Below are 24577 nucleotides of genomic sequence, written 5' to 3'. Positions count from 1 at the left end.
CTGCGGGGGTCCCGTGCCACCCTTGGTGGCCGGCTGGGCTTCCATGCAGCCAAGCTGGTCGTGGGCACCGGGGCGATGACGGGGCTGGTGGGCAGGGGTGGGGCAGGGCTGCCTGCTGCCCTCTCCCACCACCCACCCCCCCGGCAGCCCCGCTGCGGTGCCCGCTCCCGCTGGCCACTGCCCCTCCGAGCCCCTGAGCCTCCCACCTCCTCCTTCCACACAAGTGGGGTTTTTTAATTGTTTTATCAAAATATGCATCATCAATTAATATATTGCAACGGACAGTAAAACCTTTTCTAGAAAGCACCCCCTTGTCCCTGCCTCGCGTCACCCGGGGGGCTGCACCCCAATGGCCACGGGGCACAGCCCCTCCAGGACAGCAAACAGCCCCAGTGCTGCGGGACGGGGCAGGCACGTCCCCCACCAGCCCCACTGCCTTGTCCCACGTGCCGTGGCCTGTCCTGGCCCGTCGTGGGCCAGCATGAACACCGTGACCAGCTCTGCAGGTCCCCTGGGAGAAGGGGGACAGCAGGAGGGGACCCCGGCCCTGTGTGTTCAAGGCAGTGCCCGGGAGCGGCCCCCTCGACCACAGTGCACGTTGTGGCTTCGCACCCCAGCGGGCCCCCCCCGTTCCCACCCTGTCCCCGCCACGGTGCCCTCTCCCCACAGGGGACACTCCAGTGGCATCCACAGGGAGCTGGGTGGCACTGGGGCTGGCAGCCGCACCCCAGCTGTCGCTCAGCCCCAGGAAACGCTGCTGGGGGTGATGCGGCTCCATCCTCATCCTCCAGCCCCGAGCTCAGGGGGCCAAATCCGCCCCTCTGGCTCACCTGGGGCTCCCAGCACGGATGGGCCAGGCTGATGGTGGCTTTGGCCTTTGCTTTGTTGCTGGCCTTTTGGTGACATTTGCTGGCAAAGCAGCCCAGGCAGAAGGTCTGGCAGGTAGGGTGCACCCAAGGGCTGCGCTTTGCCAGCCCATTCACCCAAGCTGGACATGGGTGCTCAGGGGGAGCAAGGGCACCCGCGCGGTGCCGGACCCTTCATGGCACAACGGTTCTCCTACAGCCCTCGGATTAAAACCCGTGGGAAGCGAGCGCAGACGGTGCCAGGTGCCCTGGTCTGGCTCCCACGGGGCGATACTGGGTGCTCTGGACTGGGTGCAGGCACACGGGTGCACCACAGCCAGTAGCAGAGCCGGTCACCTCCCCAGGGAACGGGCTGGGGGGCCGGATCCCAGCCCCGCTGGGGGCAGGCAGGGAGAGCTGCTGGCAGCCCCGGGGCTCCCGAGCGTGGCGACAGTGACGGTACGCAGCCGGGGCCGCGACGGGCAAGGGAGAAAAGCAGGCGGCCGGGCTGGTTAGTCCAGACTTGCTCGGGGCAGGGAGGGGCACGGGGGCTGGTGCCCGCGGCCCCCGGCTGCTCTCAGCACCGCGCTCATCCAGCCGGCTCAGCCCGGCTGCGCCGTTTGCCCCAGGGGAGCGTGGGGTGATTTTCCGATTGGGATCTCACCTCCTCCGGCCCTCGAGTGCTAAAAGCTTCCCCAGCATCAGCTCCGGACGTCCCAGGGAACCTGCCGAGCGCCGGGTGCTGCGGGCAGGGCTGGACCACTCTGCAACATCCTCACCCCGCAAAATCCTGCCCGGGGCCGGAGTAATCCCGTGCGACATGGCATCTGCTCGGGGGAACCGCGCGGAGCATCCTCACCCCATGAAAGGTGACAGGGCAACAGGCACAAGCTGCAACAAGGGAAGTTTTGATGGGATTCAGGGAAAAAAAAAAATGCTCTCCCTGAGGGTGGCCCAGCCCGGGGACAGAGCCCCAGCAAGGTGGTGGTGGCAACCCCATCCTTGCAGGTTTTCCCAACTCAGCTGGACAAGGCTTTGAGCTGTGGAGCTGGGCCTGTGCTGGGCAGGAGATGGACTGAGCCCTCCAGTGATCCCTTCTAGCCTAAAGCTTTCTACGCTTCCCGCAGCAGGATCCCTGCAAAGGTCTGCACAGGTCCCTGTGTGGCATCTGAAGGTAAGGAGGCAGCGAGCTCACCTCCACGATGGCACCTGCCCGGCTGTGTCCTGCCTGCCTGTGGATCGAGATCGGGCAGGACTTCTGTGTATGTTCTCCACCCCAAGTCCATCACCACGACCCAGCACCCCAGCCCTGTGAAACCCAACTCCTCTGACCACTTCAGGCTTCTGTAGAACATGGGACTGGGACCCATGGCTCTCCCCATGCCTGCACATCAATGCTGCTGGATTCTGCTGCCCTCCAGGAGCTGCACACGCACCAAAAGAAGGAAATGATGCTTTACTGGAGCGTGTCCTGCCCCACAGACAACAAAGGCTTCTCCACACATCCTGCCAGATCCCCCTGCAGCCAGCCCAGCTCTTCCCTGGGCAGGAAGGACTGAAGCTCTGTGTCTCTTTGCTGTCCCCAAGCTGTCCCCAAGCTGAGCCCAGCCGGCAGGTCAGAGGGTGCAGAGACACCAGCTGTGTGGGTGGGATGGGTCAGTGCTGGGGCCTGGGGCACACACGGTGGCCGTGCAGCACAAGGTTTGTGTACAGACAAGCCTGCAGGCGCCTACAATGAGCCAAGACCATGGTCCAGCTCAGGAGAAAGAGGGGGACAAGGAACACCCCGGGCAGCAGCATGGGAGACCTCCTGCCAGTTTCTAGAAGTGGGAAAAAAAAAAAAATGGGCAAACAAGAGGCGATGCCACGGATCCAGAGCAGAGAGCTGACGCCTGGGAAGTCAAGCAGCACAGAGACAACTGTCCTCCAGACAGCACAGTGGAGAGTGTATTAGGAAGGAGAGGGCATCTCCCTCCCTTTTCCGTGGACAAGACACAGCACTGGAGGGTGAGCAAGAGATGCTGGGGGCACGTTGGACACTGCATCAACACCTGCATGGGCCCAAGGTCCTGAATTTGCCTTCCCCTCCTTCTCTCCCAAAGTGATAATCGTCCCCTCCCAGCGATGAAGGATGTTCACGTGGAGCAGCACAACACACCCAGCCCCACCAGCTCAGGAGTCCAGCTTGATGAAGACCTTGGGCCTCGAGAAAATTTTGATGGCCTCCTCTATCTGAGAGAGCTTCCTCTCCAGTTCTAACCGCCTCTTCTGCATGCTGAGGGTGTCCGAGCGCACTGGCAGCATCACCAGGTCCTTTGTCAGCTGCTCCTGGCCTGTAAAATTGAAAAAAAAACCACAGTATAAGTGGAAGAGCAAAGAAATTCATCCTTTTCCTAATGCTACAGCCTCATCCTCAGTCATGAAAATGGTGGCAGTACTGGAACAAGGACTTAGAATAGAATCACAGAATGGTTTGGGTTGGAAGGGACCTTCAAGATCATCCAGTTCCAACCCCCCTGCCATGGGCAGGGACACCCCCCACTACACCAGGTTGCCCAAAGCCTCATCCAACCTGGCCTTGAACACTGCCAGGGATGGGGCAGCCACAGCTTCTCTGGGCAACCTGTGCCAGTGCCTCACCACCCTCAGAGGGAAGAATTTCTTCCTTAGATCTCATGGAAATCTCCCCTCTCTCAGTTTAAAGCCATTGCCCCGTGTCCTGTCACTGCACACCCTTGCAAAAAGTCCTATCCTTTGATTCACAGCTTAGCAGGACCTGAGTGACCTGCTCCAGTTTGAAGAACCAAGGGTTGGACTAGAGACCTCTAAAGGTCCCTTCCATCATTTTAAGAGCAATAGTAACCTTAACATCAGGTCCACTGGACAAGTCTGCTCCAGAGAGCCTGTCCCGTAACCTGCAGGTCCCACCAACCTGAAGGAGATGGCTCTTTCCACGCACACAGCTCAAGTGCTGCAACATCTCAGCTACGTGCCTTACTCCAGGCAACTCTCTAAGTGGCTGGATCTGTGCCCCAGAACTCCCCTCTCCTTGGACTGCCTGTTTTTCTGAGCTGGAACCCTCATTCCTTTTCCTCTTACTCTGCTTCAGATTGCCGAGGGTCTCCAGCCGTTGGCCCTCTGGCATCATGGCATGACCAGGTGGCGTGTCGGGGTCTGGCAGGTTCTGCAGCCGCTCCTCCATCTGTCTGCGCCACAGCTCCTTCCTCTCCAGCAGGCTGGCAAGGCAAAGGAAGGCACGTGGCCGCACATCGGGCAGGAGGGGTTGCCCGGGGGTGCAGGCAGAGGACAGGAATCCAGCCCTTCAAACCCCACTAGTCCCCACGTCGCTGCTGGAGGACCACAGACCCGCCCTGCCAGCACAGGCCCTCGCCGTGGAGAGAAGAGGCACAATGAGGCCAACACAAGCTCCTTGCAGACAAGGGCTTCTGCTCCTTGCTTCTGGCCCGGGCCACCGAGTCCTCTCAAAACCAGCTGTGGGCCAGTGATGGAGTGAGGCGGGACAAGGCGGCTCCCAGCCAGGGATGCTGGCAGGGAACAGCAGGCACAGCAGAGCCGAAGGACTGACCCCACGGCCAGTCCTGTGCCAGGACAAGGTCACCCAGGAGCGGCTGGAGGCCACAGAACCCTGCTGGAACCCCAAAGCACAAGTCACCAGCTGGCTGTTGCCGACCCCGGGTCCAAGGCAGGACGAACGCTTGCGAAGCAGAGCAAGCCATCTGCCTCTGCAAACCCAACCTTCCCATCCTGAACCTACGGCACGTGGAGCAAGGCCCACGGAGGGGCAGGAGCACGTTTCTCAGAGCACGCAGTGTCCCTGTGTCAGTGTCCTCGTAGAGCAGCAAGCGAGGGAGGAGGCAACATTCCTTGAGGCCGGTCGCACTGGCCATGGGATGCTCGGGAAGCCCAGGAGCCAGAAGGGATTGCATTAATTCCCCAGGCCACAGCAAATCACGCTGCTTGCGTGCAGTGAGAGCACCTCTGTCCCACCCTCCCCGTCTTTCTACGCAGAAGCTGGGGGACGTGGGCTTGTTCCAGAAAGTCCCACGGACCAGAGAGGGGCGTACGTACTACTGGGGGACGTGGCCCTTTTGCTTGGCGTTGTACTCCTCCTGCTCCCGGTGCTTCTGGTCCAGCAGCTCGGCCAGCGCCTGCAGGGACTGGGAGCGCCGCAGCGGGGCCCGCTTGGCGTTGCGGGCGTTGTGCTTGATGAAGTCGATGCTCCTGCCCTCCACCTGGATCTGGAGGAAGAGAGAGGGAGGCAGCAAGGGCTGGCTCGGTGCACGCCCGTAGGCAGCTGCCCTTGTCCCCACAAGGACAAAGCACAGAGGCACTTGCACAGGACACTGAATGGCAGGTGTGGTGCAGTAGGACAGGCATGTCCTCTGCCCATCCCATCTCAGTAGTCAGAGACAGGCAGGAGCTATGGCCATGTTTTGAGAAGAAACCAGTGCCGGAATAAGTCTCAGAAACCCCTGGGGTGCCATGGTTTGCCTGGCACCAAAAGTCAGGCAAAACCTAAACCCCATCTTTTTGAGGTCCCCAAGCTGACCCCATGCCCTCAAAGCCAGAAGGACAGGAAGAACCAGGCTTGACATAGCCCACGTGGCTCCAACTGCTGTGTTTGGAGCCCCTCACAGCAGGTAGAAGGTCAGCACAAAAACTGGCCCTTGCCAGACCAGTAAATGCAACAGAGCCCCTGGCAGAGCTGGAACTTAGCTAGTCCTTGGGGGCATTTCCCCAGAGACAGCACCCTCTATCACAGCTCCTCTGATGGTCAAGACAGGGGAGAAGGTCACTGGGTTGGAGTTTAAGGTTTTCTTTTCTTGGTTTTCCTCCTTAGGAGTTTAAGTCCTGTTCAAATTAAGTCACTCCATGGCATTTGGAAGCAACAACCCCACAGTAGCCAAAGAGAGAAGACATGAGTCATGGAGCAGTTTAGGATCTCCCAGGCAAGACTACCTGAAAGGTTTAGTTGTTCACACTGATTTAACTCTCCCTATTAAAACGCACACCCATTTCCCAATTTTTTGCCTAACACCCAGAAGCCACAGTTCCTTTGATTAAGGTGGGAACAGTCTCCAAATCTTCAAGACTTCCTGCAAAGCCCCAGGAAGGGCAGATTTGAGATCACTGGCACTTCTACAGTGAGGAAGTGGGATTCCCAAAGGGAACTTCATGAGTCCTTTAACTACGAGCAAGGATGAAGCCGGAGCACAGTATTAGCAATCCTTCAGTGCCCGTCTCACCACTCCAGTGACCAAGGCCCTGTCCCTTCCCTTCATCCAGGAACAGTATTTACAGACCTCCCTGTTCACGTAGCACATCTGGCCCAACGCTTTAGAAGCACACAGGAAGAGTTCGAAGCAGCAGCGATGGATAAATGCCAGAGAACCCTGGGACGGATGAGTGCCAGTGGGAGTGTGCAGTTAAGTGTGCAACTCACCTTGGCTTCAGCATCCAGTGCCTCTGGAGCCTCTGGATCTGCCCCTGCTTTCGTTCTGGCAGGCCTTGGGGAGGGCGGTCTGCATGGCTTGATCCCAGGGCCACAGCGAGAATATGCCCTCAGGAATTTCAGAGCCTCTGGATTCGGAGGTGGGGAGCTCTCCTGGGAAAGGTGAGAAAACACACACTAGTGAAGGGAAGCTGGAGCAAAGAGAAACCCACCCAACAAAGCCTGGGTGGTCAACCACAAGTTTCCAGCAGGCAGATGAGAGCACGCTCTTTCTGCCACGACTTGGCAGAAGCTCTTGGGGGAAGGCAATCTGTACTCAGCCAGCAAAGCCCAAACTGGCTGCCTACAGCAACAAATCTGGACCTGGCAACTGAACTTCGTAAATAAACACTGAAAAAAAAAAAAAAAGGAAAAAATGTGCAGAAACACACATTTGGAGCAAATGCATGCGTAGCATTGACTGGAGAGTCCCTCTTTACTGCCTAATCCAGTAGGCACGAAAGGAGAGCAACACCAGACAACCCAACAGAGATACCTACCAGAGCCAGGACAATCTAAACAGATGGACAGTCCAACCTGACAATGATCACAACTCTTGAAAGAGCAGAAATCTTTCCGCGAAAAGGGCCAAAGGCAGCGTGGAGTGAGCGTTCTGAAAGTTGAGAGACACGTGCCAGTCGGCACGAGAGAACCTGACCTCCCAGAAGAAGCCGCCCCACCTCCATAAACGCAGAGGGTGCTGCAGAGCCCTGCTACAGCAGGATGTAACGAAACAGCACAGGTAGGCATGAACCTGACACAAACTGGATGCTGCTCTCAAGCGCTGCTCTGCTCGGCACCCCACATCTGAGGTTATCCCACCCTAGGCAGAAAGAGGAGCAATAAACACAACCAGGGCACTGCTCTGCTTCTGGAAGTGACAGCAACGGTCCAGGGCAGCCTCCAGATCTCTGCAGGTGCCCAAGATCCTGGTGACCCCTCGAGGTAGATTCCTCCTCGCCATCCCACTTAGCTTGGCAGACCTGAAGGTGGGATAGGACGGCGACACTGGCAGTTTTGGTGTAAGGACCAGGGTGTGTGATGCCCTCAGCACTGCCCAGACTGCTCACGCTTCCAAGACGATGGGTCTTGTTTCAAGAGGCACCAGGAGATGCAGATCTCTCCGGTAAGTCAATGAGAAGTGCCTTGCCCTAGGGCGGGCGGTTAGAAGTCAGATAAAGTCTGTGATCTCAGGAGCAGGCTAGCAGAGCCCAGCGTGCCCCATCGTCCTCCACGGGAGCCCCGAGGCTGCCAGAGCCCTTGTCAAGGCAGCTGCTACAATTAACAGCCCTCGGGGACAGGTGAGAGAAAAGAAACTCTGTGTTAGACACCAAGACCCAACGGAATCAACTTAATCTCCAAGCAGCAGCTTCACAGGACACGGAGAGCCTTCACGGGGAACACCCCAGCTCTAGGAGAGCAGCAGCAATAGTTAAAGCAGCGTGAGTCAGTGCCAGGGCCTCCTGCCACCGCTCTCTGGAGGAATCCGCGGAGCACATGCAACGCATCACGCAGAAACTGCCTGCGCAGAGACCACCCCCTTTCCCCAAAACAAAAGAAGAAATGATCTCAATCTTCCCTAACGCAGAGGATTCGTCAAACGAGAGCGTAGGCTTGTGTTCCTAAAGCACACATGGGTTTGCTCCCGTGTGTGGAAGGGTCACGGACATCAGAGAGGTTGGTGGCACGCCGGGAAGAAGGGACAGAGCATTTGGAACCACTGCCTTAAAAATCATCTTGCCAAGTTTTGCAGTTGCCATCCACACACATGATTTTAGCGTCAAAAGTTGGCCCGAGGGCCACAGACCAGAGGGAAGCAATGCAGAGATGAGGAGGAACTTGAAGGCTCCAACTCAGGAAGGGAGCACCGAGGGAAGGCTGCAGAAGTGGCAGTGCTCGAGGTGTCACCCAGCTTGCACCCACCATCTGCACAAGCAGCAGCTCGCTCTGTCCCTCTGGTCTGCACAGCCTGGGTGGCTGCAAAGACAGAACAGAGATGGACCGTGAAGGCTCCAAGGGATTCAGAAGGACAAAGCCCTCTCCTGGCAGCTGACAATCCTGGGGCTGATGGGAACGCAGGATCCAACGGTGAGAGGCTACTCCGGAGAGCCAGTGGCTTCTCGGCCAAGGCAGCAGCCCTGCGCTTCCCCTTGCTCAAGAAGCTTCTCCCATGCATGGCTGAGCTGGAAGGAGCCCCAGGGCTTCTCCTCCAGGAGGTCACCATGATGAGGGTGAGCACACCACCTCCCCTCCGCTTGCTGCCGCGCAGCGGGAACCCACCCCATCCCAGGGAGCCTGCTTCTGGATGAAGGAAGAGGTTAACTGAACACAGTTCAAGGTCTCTCAGATCCAGACGGATGACAGATCCACCCAAAGACAGTGATGGAGCTCTCCCTTCCTCTCCCAGTGGGCCTTAACTTTGCTTTCTGCACAAACAGGTATGCTTCTATCAAGGCAGCCACTTCGGTGCGTTCTACAAAGCTTTCCGACAGAGGCACCCTTTAAACACCACGAACCCACCAGGGGAGAAAAAATTACCCAGAGAAAGAAAAAGAAAGAAGTCAAAAGCAATCCAAAACCTTCACAAAGCCAGACACCCGCTCGGAACAGAAACCAAGAATGCTTCAGCAGCTGAGAAAGCCTGAGGATAAAAGGCACAGCCCTGCACCCCTTCTCCCACCAGCACGTGGAGAGGACAGGAGGCTCATACGCCCTTTTAGGTTGCACTGGAGCTACGAGATCCCCACCTGGAGATGTCTGCGTGCCCCCACTGCGCAGTGGTTATTCAACAGGACAATCGCTCGGAGAAGAATGTGGAGATGTACAGCCCGCGGTGGGTCCACAGGGTGGTTAACAGCTGGACCGAGCCTGAACACCCACCTCGGAGGACCATGATCCATGGGGCAGAACACCACAGCGTTTTGGCACAAACCCCACAAGTGTTGCCCCAAACACTGGGAAGCTGAGAGCCAGCTGGGTGCACCTCTGGACAGGGAACAGGGCTGTGAGGGCTGCTCTGCACCCCCCAGGAACCACCTTTAGGTCCTTAACAGCTGAAGGGCCAAGTAGGAGCCCCCTAGGGAGATGGTGTGCTGAGGTTTTCTTCTTCTGAGCTTCCCCTGCACGGGGACTCTACTTGGTCAGACACGATGGGGATTACCACAGCAATCGCTCTCCAGACCCAGGCCAAACGTTCTCGCTCAGCGCAGAGCCCCACTGTCTCATCTGCCCATTGTGCTTCAGCACCAAGTTGCCCCAGACCCGTAGGTTCTGGGACTCCCCCATCTCCACCATCCCACAGAACCTCGTGGCTGATCCACATCCCAGGCCAAGAGAGTTTACAAGCTCAGTGGGTACCGACCTGCAGCTTGGCCTTCACCTTTGACTCCACGTTTTCATACTTCTGGGATTTCCAGAGAGCTTTCACAGGCTTGGGCTGGCTGTGCTCTTGGGCTCGCTCCTTCTCTTTGCACTTCTTCTGAATCTCCTTTATTCGCCTCACGTTTTCCTTCTCGTGGTCCTTGGACTCCTTCCCTGCGCAGCAAGGGGAGACACGGCCATCACCGCTCAGCCACTGCCAAGGGACACAGCTTCTCGGAGCGCTGGCACCAGAGCCCACAGCTCCATCTTCAAAGCTGGTCCAACTGCCCGTTGATACAGCGAGCCCTCCCCTCTCCTGCAGACTGACAATCTGTGCATTTTTCCCATGTCAGATGCACACTCCCAGATCGACCCTCTTCTGCCAGAGGACAGAAGGGACATGATTAAGAGGACATAATTAAGACTACAAATGGTATTTTTTGTTTTCTAATCAAAAACGATCCTTCCTTTGGCTCTTCAAGACAGGGAAGATCCCAGCTGACACAACCCAACCCTCTTCCATTCCCCGTGCAGTTGTGGCAGCCACCAGCTGGCATCCACCACGCTGGCACCAGGCAGGGCCAGGGGCAATGCCAGCACACCAAGTAAATCAAGCAACACCCGGTGCTCAGTTTTATCTCCTTCCTGCACCTCTGAATGTGTTCCCTGGGTGACCTCCCTGGAGAAGGGAGCACCTTTCACAAAGACGTTCTCAGTATCCACATACGGTCTGCCCAAATCCTGCCTGGCTTCACTAACAACTACCTCCCAGGCTAAATATCCTCTACACATTAAGATTTCACGTGATTCATCTTTAAGTCTGACTATAAAGACACTGGTTACACGCAGAGGCAGCAAACTAGAAGGGCTTGATTTAGTACCAGCATCTCTCAACAGTCTCTCATGAACTTGAGGACTAGTTCCTCAAGTCCAAATTAAACAGAATCTTTTTTTACAATCCCTCTTCCCATTCCAGGCCTGGGCCAGACTGGAGTCAGGGAGGCTGCAGCAGCACTGGCTCCAGCCTGGGCAATGGCCCAGGGATCCCACTGCCAGGCCAAACGCGGGCGATGGGGCAACCCATCAGGCAGCATGAGCTGAGGAACCCCCCCAAATCCCTGACGCTTCACCCCTGGCCCCAACGCAGCTCAGGCCAGCAGCAGCTCAGCTGTACTTACTCTTGACTGGCAGCCTCCCGTCAAGGGAGATCCCTTCGAGCCGCAGTAAGAGACCGAGCGTCCCCGTCCGTCCCTTCTCCAGGAAGTCCCTTCCACTGGGGCGAATGCGAGGGGCTGGCTGGGCCTGGCGGGCACTGCCCAAAGCAGGGTATGGGTTGGGCACTGGGTCCAGGGGGCCAGAGGTGAAATCCAGCTTCTGAGCATTCCCTTCCAGCCTCCCTCGAGCTACAGAGAAAGAAAGAAGAGGAGATTATCAAAAACCAATCTCGCCTTGTGGCTTTCTTCACCCACAGCCTACAAACAATGCTGAAGACCCCCTCTCCACCTCTACCTTATGCTTCCCCATCTTTCAACCACCTGTACAGACCACCCTTAGGATCACCATCCATGAGGCAGCACAAGCACCTGCACCAGTGTGTTACGGAAACTGCGCATCTGTAACAAGCATCACAAGGACTCACCTGAGAAGGGGCGTTTGTAATAGTTTGGAAAGAGCGTAGGGTCTGGAGGAATGGGTCCAGAAATCCTGGATGGCCCTTCACACATCCTGCCGTCGTTCTGCCTCCGCCACGGAAACCAACCACCACTGAGAACAGAAATGAGCAGGGCTCACTCAGCCACTGAAAAGCTACATTAAAAAAAAAAATATATATATATATGAACTTCTGACTTTCATTAAAAAGCTCACACCCAGCTACAGAGATGACCTGCAGGTAGGAAACCACCCCAAATTGGTCTCTACACAGGTGAGGCAAGGGATCCCAGCAGCAGTGTCCCAGCATTTTACCAGCGTTGAACCTGAAACGTCCACAGTTGCTGTAATATCAGTATCTTCAGCACAGAAAATCCTTCCTGGCTTCGCTCTCCCAGACGGGAACCTTTCATGCAGACACACCAGCAGGAGCTGAGCTGCTCTAACTGCCCTGTGTGCCTTTAGCAATAGGAAACACAAGGTGTCTGGACACCATCTGATACAGTTTAGCCTTAGATTTGAATTATCTTGCACCTGGGGCTCTTCCTAAATAGCTCCCGTGGCTCCAACACCACCTGCCCAGGGCAAGCTGAAGCCCCTGCCCCACACAGATAAACCTCTCCGCTGTATCACCCACCACAGACGCCCCAGTGGAGTCCCCACTCTCGAGCAGGCTGGGGCTGAGCCTCAAAAGCACCCGAGACAAACCACTTCGCTCCAGGACAGCGCAGGGGCACGCGCTTCGTTTTGGGGGAAGAGCCCTGAGACAAAACCAGCCCAGCTGTCTCTCGGCGCTCCGGGATAATGGAGAGAAGAAAAAAATCTTTTTCATTTCTAAATAACTTTTCAATGCAGATCAACTGGGACCAGCACAGATCCAGATCCACAAATCCCTGCCCTGGCCCACGCCGCTCCCTGCTGCCCCTCTCCTCCCCACAGACCCTTCCAGCACAGGAGCAGCCAGCACCTATTTCCCCACCATGCTCACCACGATCTTGCAGACCATGTTTTATTGCCTATGAGAAACTTGAGGGACTTGCTCCCCACTCAGAAAATGAGGATGCAGGATGCCACACCACCAGGCACAGACCGCTGGTGAGTTTTTGGCAGATGCCATGAGAGCCTCGATACCTCTTCCGAGTCACGCTGTGACTCTGACAGGCATCAGGGCAGCTTGGCTGGGGTCATCGCTGTAAGAGCTGGGGCTATGACCTGCATGCCCTGACTCCTGAGACAGGAATTTAAAGATTTCTGAGACAACTCTACGGGAAGAACCCCTTTCAGGAGCCTCGGCATGCCAGCACTGCCGGGACGCAGCATCTGCAGTTTAATTTACAAACCAGTACACGCTCAGTGCAAGGCTGAGCGAGCCTGACTCATGGCAACTAATGCACTGCAGTCTTCCTTGCTAAATCACCCCTGTTGACATGAGAGCCATTAGCAAAAAGCTGTTTTCATCTCCCAGACACAACTGCGGAGGTGATGCAAACAGTGCTGACTGTTGCACACCAGCACGCACGCCCAGGCTGTGCCCAGCTCCTCTGGAAAAGCTATTTCTGAAGAGCAGACACAGACTCTCAGCCTGAGATAAAAGGATGCTGCCTTGATATTATTTAATCTCCTTGATAATGGATCCAACTAAACCAGAACAGGCTCTCTTACTCTAGGAAAAAGAACAAGCGTTCACCACGAGATCGCTCCAGAACAGCTACTGGCCTTGAAACCCACATCTGATCTTCATCTGAACTCTGCCTTCAAAGCCAGTAATTTACAGGGAAAAATGACAGGCTGAAACCACGACCTGTAACAGAGCAGACAATTACTGCGGGGGACTGCAGGAGGGAAGGAAGGCAAGCTGATGGGAGGCGGGGGATGGAAGGCTCATTTTCTACCTTCACACGAGTCACATTTCACATCCCAACAGCACCCTGCCCTGCTGCAGGGAATTTGCAAATGACACCCACTCCCTGATTTGCAAGTCACATCGCCCCTGGACTGGGATCTCGCAAGATCCGATCAGACAACCTTATTACAGGAGCAAGCACCTCGCCTATCGAGGCACCTCCAGCCAACTCACCCCCATGGGACACCAGCCCCTGGCACCAGTCTCCCAGGCCCCCAGCACCAGTCTCCCAGCCCCCCGGCACCAGTCTCCCAGCCCTGAGAAGCAGCAGCTTCTCAGTTACCAGTGACGGGTACAGACTTCCCAAGCTGCTGCTCTGCTCCTGCCCACCACGACCATATTCGGGGGACACAAAGGAGAGAACCTCGCGGCTCCCTGCTGCGAAATGGGGACGCGTGGACCTTCTCCGCTGCCATTCCCATCCTTCTGCTTCGTCCCTTGTGACAGCTCTGCAGCACAAACCGTCCTGTGCTGAGCCCGTTCAGCCCCCCCGCTCCTGCGTGAAACAAGTCACTTCTTTCACTAGGTGAGTTTTCTAAAAGTTCACCCTTCTGTCCAAAAACAACCTGGCTGTTACCTCCACGGGAGGGTCAGAGAAGCGCTGGAGCACAGGGAAACACGGCAGAAGCCTGTGCTTATGAATGTAGAAGAAGGAAAAAGAGGGAACAGAGCAGTGACCCGCTCGCTGGCTCAGCCGCACCGTCCAATTTGCACCCAGGAAAGCATCTTCTCCATCACCACGTTAGAAACCTAAACTTCAAGAATGCCGTATCCGACCTGTTGCCACCAGAAAGACACTATTTCGAGCATGGTCAGGCTAGGAGGTGCAGGCAGACTCTGCAAACGCCGTCCGATTCAGCCTGGGTAGACAGATACACACGTGTGCAACTCCTCTCTCTTCTTAAACCCTGCCAGACTGCAGAGCTCACCAGGGAAGCAGCGCCGCAGGGGTTAAGAACAGAGAGCTTCTCCGGCTTACCAAGTGCTAAAAATGCTCCTTATCCCCCCGGTAAAGAGACCTTTTGGAGCCCATACGAACAACAGCTTCCTTTCATGGCTTGCTTTTGGTATCACAGGCAAGGAAACCACAAAACATGGGAATGGACCGGGCTTTGGCAGGTGTTTTCCACAGCCCTGAACCTGCTGCATCCGACTTGGAAGCAATCCCTCTTCCTCACGGATCACGTTCTCACTGCGCCCGGGTCCCCGGCCAAGGAGCCTCTACCACAAACAGAGCTGAAGCAAGACCAGCTTCATGCCTTTATGAGCCAACCTCTGCAAAAAAGCATGGGAAAAACAAAAATCCCACGGCTGCGATAAGCTGTGATAAGCAAGTCATCTGCAGCAAATCAAAGGGCTGATCTCCACGCAGCTGGTCTTGGCTGTTTGCTTCCTCCTTCGGTATTTAGCTGAAATGGAAAGCGGCACCAGGAGAACCTCCATGTCCTAGGGCTGCACACGGATCCCGGGCTGTACCTCCTGCAGAAGTGGGCATCAGGAAACGAGGTCAACGTGCTGTGAACCTGCCCAGGGGTGTCAGTCCATGCTTATGCCTTCCCCTTGCTCCCCTCTGCAGATTGCACCGGGACAGATTAATATTCTCCTTTTAATACTATTCCCCATGCAGGTTCCCTCCGGTACCACCAGCTCTTCCTCACCTGCCAGTCTCCAGGACCCGTTTTCTCTTTTGTCTCTCTGAAAACAAAGAGGGACAGGTAGGGCCAAGCGTGATGCTGGCCTCTGCGTGTGCAACACGTTCCCTTGCAGCTGGCCATGTGTCCACCAACACGCCTTCAGGAACAAAACCAGACTGTCAAAGGAGCTGAACACGTGTCCTCAGCCGCAGCCTCGAGCAGGAGGCGAACGAGGGCCGTGCTCGGCGCTGGGCGGTGGGCTGAGCCTGGGGGGGTATCGCAGAGCTGCAGCCGAGTCCTCTCTCAGGGGAGCGAGGAAGGACGGATGGCACGAGGAAGGACGGACGGCACGAGGGAGGACGGACGGCACGAGGGAGGACGGACGGCACGAGGGAGGACGGACGGCACGAGGGAGGACGGACGGCACGAGGAAGGACGGACGGCACGAGGAAGGACGGACGGCACGAGGGAGGACGGACGGCACGAGGAAGGATGGACGGCACGAGGGAGGACGGACGGCACGAGGGAGGCCCACCTTAACACGCGGGACTCCTCTCCGGCACAGGGATGAGCCACGTGCCAAGTTACACGACCCGACGTGCAACACCAGGCCCAGCGACGGAGCCGGGAGCTGGGGGTCACGGTCTGCGCTCTGCCCGGCTGTGCGGTCCCAGGAAAACCATAGGAAGCCTGTTCTGGGCCGTGTGCTGAGATCCAGCACCCACCAAACAACACTGGACACCCCCAAAAGACCCTTCCTGGCTTCTTTCATTCCCCGGGTGCCCAGGGAAGGGGTGGGTGGGGGAAGTGCTGGCAGAACGCAGACCCGGGGTGTCGGAGCCAGACCGCCCGCAGAGCCTCAGGCTGTGGGTGGGCTGCAGCCCCCCAGCACTGCGCCCGGGTGGTGCAGCGACCCCGTCCCGGGGGGCCGCAGGCTGTCCCGGGGGGGATGCGGGCTGTCCCGGGGGGCTGCGGGCTGTCCCGGGGGGCTGCGGGCTGTCCTGGGGCTGCGAGCTGCCCGGGGCGGGAGGGCACGGCGGCCCCCCAGCCCCTTGCTCCGGCATCCCCCAGCCCGGCTCCCCGCAGCCCCCAGCCCCTGCCGGCCCGCTGCCCGGCGGCCAGCCCCGGGCCCCGAGGGCGCTCTCCGGCTCCCCCCGAGCGGACTCACCCAGGGAGGCCGCGCAGAAGCTCTCCCGGGGCGCACGGGCCCAACGCGGGCCTGGACTGGGGCCGCCCGGCCCGGCCTCGCCGCTCTCCCGGCAACAGCCGCTTCCGCCGGGAGGGGCGGGGGTCCGGGGCGGGCCCCGCCCGGAGCGCCGGCCGGGCCGGGGAGCGGGGCCGGGGCCGGGGCCGGGGCCGGTTCTCCCCGCCGACAGCCGCGGCGCGGGGGGCGGCAGGACGGGAGCGCGCTCGCCAGCAGACGGGCCGGGCACCGAGCGCGCCCCGAGCCGTGCCCAGCGCGGGACAGCCCCGTTTCGGGCTCGCCCTGCGGCCGAGGCGCATCCCCCGTGCCCTCAGCAACCCCCCGTGCCCTCAGCACCCCCCCGTGCCCCCCGTGCCCTCAGCATCCCCCGTGCCCTCAGCATCCCCCCGTGCCCTCAGCATACCCCCGCATCCCCTGTGCCCTCAGCATCCCCCGTACCCACAGCATCCCCCATGCCCTCAGCATCCCCCCGCATCCCCCCTGCCCTCAGTATCCCCCGTGCCCTCAGCATCCCCCCGCATCCCCCCGTGCCCGCAGCATCCCCCCGCATCCCCCGTGCCCTGAGCATCCCCCGTGCCCTCAGCATCCCCCTGCATCCCCCCGTGCCCGCAGCATCCCCCCGTGCCCTCAGCATCCCCCCGTGCCCTCAGCATCCCCCTGCATCCCCCCGTGCCCGCAGCATCCCCCCGTGCCCTCAGCATCCCCCCGTGCCCTCAGCATCCCCCATGCCCTCAGCATCCCCCCGCATCCCCCCGTGCCCCCCGTGCCCTCAGCATCCCCCGCATCCCCCCGTGCCCCCCGTGCCCTCAGCATCCCCCCGCGTCCCCCCGTGCCGTCAGCATCCCCCGTGCCGTCAGCATCCCCCCACATCCCCCCGTGCCCTCAGCATCCCCCGTGCCCTCAGCATCCCCCCGCATCCCCCGTGCCCTCAGCATCCCCCGTGCCCTGAGCATCCCCCCACATGCCCCCATGCCCTCAGCATCCCCCGTGCCCTCAGCATCCCCCATGCCCTCAGCATCCCCCCGCATGCCCCCGTGCCCCCCATGCCCTCAGCATCCCCCCGCGTCCCCCCGTGCCGTCAGCATCCCCCATGCCGTCAGCATCCCCCACATCCCCCCGTGCCCTCAGCATCCCCCGTGCCCTCAGCATCCCCCCGCATCCCCCCGTGCCCTCAGCATACCCCGTGCCCTCAGCATCCCCCCGCGTCCCCCCGTGGCCTCAGCATCCCCCGTGCCCTCAGCATCCCCCCGCATCGCCCCGTGCCCTCAGCATCCCCCCACATCCCCCTGTGCCCTCAGCATCCCCCCGTGCCCTCAGCATCCCCCCGCGGCCCCCGTGCCCTCAGCATCCCCCGTGCCCTCAGCATCCCCCCGCATCCCCCCGTGCCCTCAGCATCCCCCCGTGACCTCAGCATCCCCCCGCATCCCCCGTGCCCTCAGCATCCCCCGTGCCCTCAGCATCCCCCCGTGCCCCCCATGCTCGCAGCATCCCCCCGTGCCCTCAGCATCCCCCCACATCCCCGCGTGCCCTCAGCATCCCCCCGTGCCCCCCGTGCCCTCAGCATCCCCCGTGCCCTCAGCATCCCCCCGTGACCTCTGCATCCCCCGTGCCCTCAGCATCCCCCCGCATCCCCCCGTGCCCTCAGCATCCCCCGTGCCCTCAGCATCCTCCGTGCCCTCAGCATCTCCCCGCATCCCCCCGTGCCCTCAGCATCCCCCCGTGCCCTCAGCATCCCCCCTGCCCTCAGCATCCCCCCACATCCCCCCGTGCCCTCAGCTTGCCCCCGTACCCTCAGCATCCCCCGTGCCCTCAGCATCCCCCGTGCCCCCCGCATCCCCCGTGCCCTCAGCATCCCCCCGTGCCCCCCGTGCCCTCAGCATCCCCCCGCATCCCCCCGTGCCCTCAGCATCCCCCCATGCCCTCAGCATCCTCCCGCATCCCCCGTGCCCTCAGCATCCCCCATGCCCTCAGCATCCCCCTGCATCCCCCCGTGCCTGCAGCATCCCCCCGTGCCCGCAGCATCCCCCCGTGCCCTCAGCATCCCCCGTGCCCTCAGCATCCCCCCGCATCCCCCCGTGCCCTCAGCATCCCCCCGCATCCCCCGTGCCCTCAGCATCCCCCGTGCCCTCAGCATCCCCCCACATCCCCCCGTGCCCTCAGCATCCCCCCGTGCCCTCAGCATCCCCCCGTGCCTTCAGCATCCCCTCGCATCCCCCCATGCCCTCAGCTTCCCCCAGTGCCTGCAGCTTCCCCCTCTGCTCGCAGCATCTCCCCGTGCCCGCAGCATCCCTCTGTGCCCGCAGCATCCCCCCGTGCCCTCAGCATCCCCCCGCATTCCCCCATGTCCTCAGCATCCCCCGTGCCCTCAGCATCCCTCCGTGCCCGCAGCATCCCTCGTGCTCACAGCATCCCCCCGTGCCCTCAGCATCCCCTCACATCCCCCCATGCTCGCAGCATCCCCCCGTGCCGTCAGCATCCCCCCGTGCCCTCAGCATCCCCCCGTGCCCGCAGCATCCCTCCATGCTCTCAGCGTCCCCCTGTGCCCTCTGCATCCCCTCACATCCCCCTGTGCTCGCAGCATCCCCCCGTGCCCTCAGCATCCCCTCGCATCCGCCCGTGCCCTCAGCATCCCCCGTGCCCTCAGCATCCCCTCGCATCCCCCTGTGCCCTCAGCATCTCCCCGTGCCCTCAGCATCCCCTCGCATCCCCCTGTGCCCTCAGCATCTCCCCGTGCCCTCAGCATCCCCCCACACTCCCCCCGTGCCCTCAGCATCCCCTGTGCCTGCAGCATCCCTCGGTGCCCGCAGCATCCCCCCGTGCCTGCAGCATCCCCCTGTGCTTGCAGCATCCCCCCGTGCCCTCAGCATCCCCCGTGCCTGCAGCATCCGCCTGTGCTCGCAGCATCCCTTCGTGCCCGTAGCATCCCTCCGTGCCCACAGCATCCCCTTGTGCCTGCAGCATCCTGCAGTGCCCGCAGCATCCCTCTGTGCCCAGAGCATCCCCGTGCCCTAGGGCCTGGGGGGGTCCCGCCAGACCCCCGCCCGGCTCACAGGTGTGTGCTCACCCCGCAGCTCGGAACAAGGCTGGTGCAGTGGACCAAAGCACCTGCACCAAGCAAAAAATACGGGAATGGGCTCCCCAGTGTCCAAACTTCAACACGTAACTTGGCGTGTCTCAGAAAAAAAACCCTGAAACGCAGTTACAGAACAAGTCCGGAGGTGTATTTTGCTGAAATACTCTCTTGCTTCTCCTTTCTGGGATTTTCTTTCCAAGCCAAGCAGCTGAACTTTTGTTTTCCACAAGAAATCCGACTTAGAGCGTGTGTGCCGTTGAGCCGAACGGCCGCGGTTTGCTGGGCGAGCGCAGAACGCCGGCTTGGCGTGGTGGAACCGAAAGCAGCAGAATGACGGTGCCAGCCCGGTGTGCTGCACCGGGAGACCACGATGGGCGTGGGTGCCTTCGCCCACAACCACACTTCTCCCTTGTAATGGTACATCTCTGTGCCATTGCTCCGGACCTGGGTTGTTAAACAAATTTTGGAGTGTTTATTGCTGAGCGGAGGAGCCACAGGTGCTGGGGTCTGCCTTTGCCTGCAGAAGCACCCTTTGATTGCTGCATCACTCTCTCCGGGCTATTAAATGCCATTTCATTCATGAAAGAGCTCTGCAAGAGCCTGTTTCTCCTGCCATGGTACGATGAAGACAGAGACTGTTACCCAACAATAAAGGGGTTAAAGTTTTTGCGTACAAGTTTCATGAAGGGTTCAGTGAGGGTAGGTGATTTACACACACCTAAAAAAACGAACGAGATGTCCATCCTTGAAGCTGCCAGGAGTGATTAAAAAGGAGACTCTTTATCCAGAACTGTCTGCCCTTGGAGGGAACATCCCAGAAACTGCATAAACTTTGTTCTCGTGTTTCTCTGAGCTGTGAACATGCAGTGACTTGGGGGAAAAGGGAATTCCGGCAGGGGGAGACCGTGACCACCAACTCATGGACCACCTACCCTAAATACACCCCAGACCCAAAAGAAAGGGGCAGAGGAAGAGAACTGAGCATGCGAAGGAATTTACATGTAAAGCGAGAGAAAATGAACCAATTGTTTCAGAATATGTAAATATGTTATGAACATAAATATGTTATAAATATGTTATGTTATGACTGTAGTGTGTAACTAATTTTCTGCCCAGTGCCCGCTAGGAGGAGAAATGCCCCGTGCACCCAGTGCTGCGATAAAGAATGGCGCTTTCTAAAACTCCAGAACAAGTCTTGGAAAGTTCACTTTTCCTTTTCAGATATCAAGACCACTTCTCTACTCGCACTTGGCCTCTCCCGAACGCTCTAGGGTGCAAAAGTCAAACAAAACCCCAGAATTTTCCAAGCTTCTGGCTCGAGGGGTGGTACTCAGTGCTGGCCTTCACAGACTCTGCAGCAGCATTCATGGGGAGGGGGCTACCAGGGTCCCTTCTCCCCACCGGAGCAGGGCTGTCACCAGCCCCAGATCAGGATGGCCACAGCTGTGTCCCACAGAGCCCTGCCGTCCCTGAGGATGGAGACTCCTCATCTCCTGGTGATCTCTCCCAGGGCTGCAGCATCCCCAGGACCCCTGAACCTCTGTCACCACCACGGCCAGCCCCAGCAGCCCAGCTCCGCTGCGCCCCCCAGGTGCCAGGGAGCATCCTCTGAGCCTTCTCTGCCTTCTCCACCTCCCTTTTCAAGCAGGAGCCCAGACCTGTGGCACCTATTGCAGGTGCCTCCCCTGCGGGGGTTAACGGTCTTCTAGAACCTGCTGCCCAACGGTCACCTTCAAACAGTCATCCCAGAGCCGAGCCTGGGGAAGCTGGGGAGGACAGGCTTGAAGTGACTGCTCATCCTGTGGCTTAAAACACTCGTCGTTGGCTTTTGTGGCTTTCGGTGGCCTGTGCCAGTCCTCCCTGCGCTGCCTTCTGGGCACGGGGCTGCTTCACCAGAGGTATTGCGGCTGGAAAGGGAAGCCGGCGTGTGCGGGGACCGGTGGTGAGATACTACAGCCTCTCAGGGTTGCAGTTGGTCAGCAGAAGTGCTAAACTTGTGCTTGGATGTTGGTTTAACAGGCAAAACGGGAGTGAATCCAGCAAGGAGGTTAGAGGAGAAAGGGAGAGTCCTTCATATATCAGAAGATAATGCTCCTCGTTAGATACTAAACCTGCTTAGGGGCTGCCCCTCCTCGCTGCTGGTGGAAGGGGAGGCAATGCCAAGGCTTGGGCCAGGGGCTGGGTGCCAATGGTTGGCCTGAGGGAGGTACGAGGCAGAGGTGCAAGTTGGGCAGTTGGGGGTCTTCTGGCAGCCCAAGGAGGAGTGGGGAGGGGTCTGTTGCAGGTTTACTGAACAAGCGGGTGATGGAGATGGGGGTGGCTAATGGCTGGGCTCAGGTTTTCACCTCCCTGCATCTCTGGGGGTATTGGGAGAGCTCCTAGAGCCGGCTGCTCTGGAGCAGCTCGTGAGAGCCCTGTACTGGGCCAAGTACTGGGCTCTGCCCTTGTACTGGGCAGAGCTGAGCCTCCTCAAAGCCACCACCCAGACCCAGGGCTGGGAGGGGGAACCACTGTGCCAGCAGCTCGGCAGGGAGAGGCAGACAGAGCCCCCCTCCTGCGGAGGGGACGCGCCGCAGCCCGGCAGAGCACTGTGCCTTGGGCTGAGCCCCTGCGCCAAACCAAACGCTCATGGAGATGTTGGTCTGTGTGCAGCCCTCGCCGGTGGCCTAGAGCATCTGCCATGTCAGCCCCACTGCCAGAGCCTCCTGCCCTGGTGAGGAGCCCCAAGGAGGGGCAACACGGCGGCCACGAGCCAGGGCACATCCTCGCTCAGCTGTCCGCAGCCCTGGAGAACCCAGACATCAAAGCTTTGGAGGTGAGGGGTGATGCCACGTCGGATGTGGGAGCTATGATGCGCACAGGCTGCATCCCTGGGTGCTGCGAGCATGGCACTTGCCCCTCTGCCAGCCTCGTGCGTGAACACGGGGTCCCGATGTGTGCCAAAATTTAGGGAGGGGGAAGAAATGGGAAAAAGCTCCTTTCTGCAGAGGGTGGATGTCCCTGGGGCTGGATCTGCTACCCAGAAACAAAAGGCGTGATATAACTCCCAAGTCTTTCTCGAACTGAGGGTAAACGACCCCAGAGTTACCTGCCAGCCTCTAGTTAAGCTGCAGGAGATGGCAGCTGAATAATTTCCAGCCAGCTCCTTGCAGAGCGGTTTTCTGCCCTGGTGGCACTCTCAGGGGTGGCCCCAGCTGCTGCTCAGGGCTTGGCGGTGGTGATGGGGGGGGCAAGGTGGCAACCAGAGCCCCATGGGGGCCAGCGGGACTTGCAGGACCACCCAGCCTAGCGGTCCCACCCAGCACACACAGCCGTTGCAGCAACACAGGTTGCTCCTGCTCACCGGCCAGCTGGGCTCACCTCCCAGACCCTGGGGCCGTGTGGGGTGTAAAACCTTAAACCCAAGTGGTTATTAATGGCCAGCAAAGGGTCTGAGCCACAGCGACAGGGTCATCCATGCCAGGGCCCAAGGAAAGCAGCTGCAGGGACTGGCAAAATGGGAGCATAACTCATCAGTGCTGTGCCCTGTGTCCCCTGCAGTGGTCCAAGGACGGGCGAGCTGTCCTCGTCCACACCGAGCTGTACGACAAGGAGATGGGAAAGAACAAAGAGCTCTTCCCAGACCTGGCGGATCTTGGCTGCGTCGCGGCGCTGAAGGCCTGGCTGCTAGCCCATGGCTTCAAACGCAAGAGGACAAAGTAAGTCAGCACATCTTCACGAACCGGCTTTGCCAGGATCACCGTGTGAGGAGCAACTGCCAGCGAGGCCTGGGCTTGCTCCAGGCGGGTTGTGTTGAGTGAGGGTGAAACAAGGTTGGGAGGAAGGGGATGGAAGATCCTACTTTGGGTAAGGTTGGGGTGGAAGATACTGGTATGTAGGATTTGTGGTTGGACATTGTTCTCCCTTGGTTTTTATTCTGTTGAGAACCAAGGAGCTTGGATTGTAGTAATTTTGAGTTGCTTAGAGTTTAAAAGAGCAGATAAACCAGAGAAGTGTGGAACGGGAGAAGCCCAAAGAGTCACAGGGCTTGTGGTGGAAAGGGAAACGGCACCTATGGCAACGCAGTAGCCCCAAGCCATCCGTCAGCCACAGTCAGTGACCACTAGCCAGACAGTCCAAGTCCAGGCTGTCAGCTGGAGCAGCAAGGTGCCAGCCAGCCCCTGGCATGGCTTCACCACAGCATGAGCACAGACCGAGGGCAAGGGCTGCACGGAAACACGGCCAGGGCATGGAGCCCCTCAAGGTGCCGTGGGGCTCTGTCTCCCACTGCAGCCAGACTCCAAGCTGGCTGTGACCCACAGCTGGTTTCTGTCCCACAGGGCCAAGTCACAAACGATCCGGTTGCAGCACTCTGATTTCCAGAGGGTGCATCCCACCACGGAGGAGCCAGGCACCTCCAAAGGCAATGCGGTCCCCTCTGCCAAGCAGCAGAAGAAAAGTAAGAAAAAGAAACTGACCCCCCCCAAAAAAAAAAAGGGCCTTGTCCCAGGACACGCCAGGTGAGCAAAGCTGGTGGCTGCAGCCACCCACACTGGGCTGGCACAGCGTGTGCTTTAGGTGACTTGTCTCAGGAACGATGCTGGTCTAAGGCTGGATCCGCAGTACAACAGGGTGGCCTCCCGCCCTTCTGCTTCTCCCGGACCTGGCAGCGTCCCCGGGGGTTGGGTGATGATGGGGACTCTGCCACTGGTGAGTTCTCAGCTGGGCACTGTGATGGCCAGGCAGGCTCACCATGGCTCTTCCCTCCAGCTGCTGTTCTGTCTCTGGGATGGGGCCATGTATCCCTGGCTTTCATCCCACCAGGCAGCCTCAGCTCAAGGGCACCTGCCTTTCTCTGCAGCCCTGGTTCCTCTCCTGGCAGGGGTAACCTTCTTCCTCTCCTCCCCATGCTGCTGCAGCCCGTGAGCCACAGCCCAGCCCTGGCAGGGAAGGGGTGGTCAGTGTCGGGCTTTTCTTGTACCTCCCCAGGAAAACGGCGGCGCGTGCGACCCTTGTACCAGTACATCAACTTCGACATGCCGGAGCTGATGCACCCATCAGAAGAAGAAGCTGCCCCAGAGCCGGCCCAGCCAAGCCAGATCCCTGCAGGCCCTGGGAGGGCAACTGCTCCACAGCTGGAGGGTGAGGTCCAAGAAGGTTTACCCAGCTCCTGTATTTCCCAGGGAAACAGCCTTGTCCCGCCAGTGACCAAACAGAGACATGCTGGCCCCCATAGCGTGTCCTCCCAGAAATGGAGGCTTTGCCCTTGCCTGTGCAGGTTTTGGCAGCATATCCTAGCTTTTAGAGAAGCAGCTTGGATGTCTCTGGGTCACCGTTTGTAGCTCTTCCCTTAGGTTTTCTCTTGAAGCTCTGAGGTGGCCCAGCCAAACAAGGCAGGACCCTTTCCCCTAGGACAG

At 59.3% G+C, this 24577-nt stretch overlaps 1 protein-coding gene across 2 annotated transcripts; it reads right to left on the bottom strand.

The window, feature by feature from the left end:
* Positions 1-3017: 3017 nt before the first annotated feature.
* Positions 3018-11441, bottom strand: ENKD1 (enkurin domain containing 1). Of its 2 annotated transcripts, none has more exons than XM_086621145.1 (7): positions 11357-11441; positions 10896-11120; positions 9719-9891; positions 6310-6471; positions 4935-5104; positions 3885-4081; positions 3018-3178 (listed from the first exon to the last, which is right to left on the bottom strand). In XM_086621145.1, the coding sequence occupies exons 1-7, from the start codon at positions 11439-11441 to the stop codon at positions 3018-3020; spliced, it is 1173 nt and encodes a 390-aa protein (XP_086477271.1). The 2 variants fall into 2 exon arrangements, with proteins under 2 accessions (XP_086477271.1, XP_009989877.2); XM_009991575.2 differs by having other exon boundaries at positions 3945-4081.
* Between the last annotated feature and the right edge of the window lie 13136 nt (positions 11442-24577).

Source organism: Tauraco erythrolophus, chromosome 15 (genome assembly GCF_009769465.1).
Source record: "Tauraco erythrolophus isolate bTauEry1 chromosome 15, bTauEry1.pri, whole genome shotgun sequence".
NCBI lineage: Eukaryota > Metazoa > Chordata > Aves > Musophagiformes > Musophagidae > Tauraco > Tauraco erythrolophus.
The sequence above is the reverse complement of the archived record's forward strand: the minus strand, read 5'-3'. Positions and strand labels throughout refer to the sequence as shown.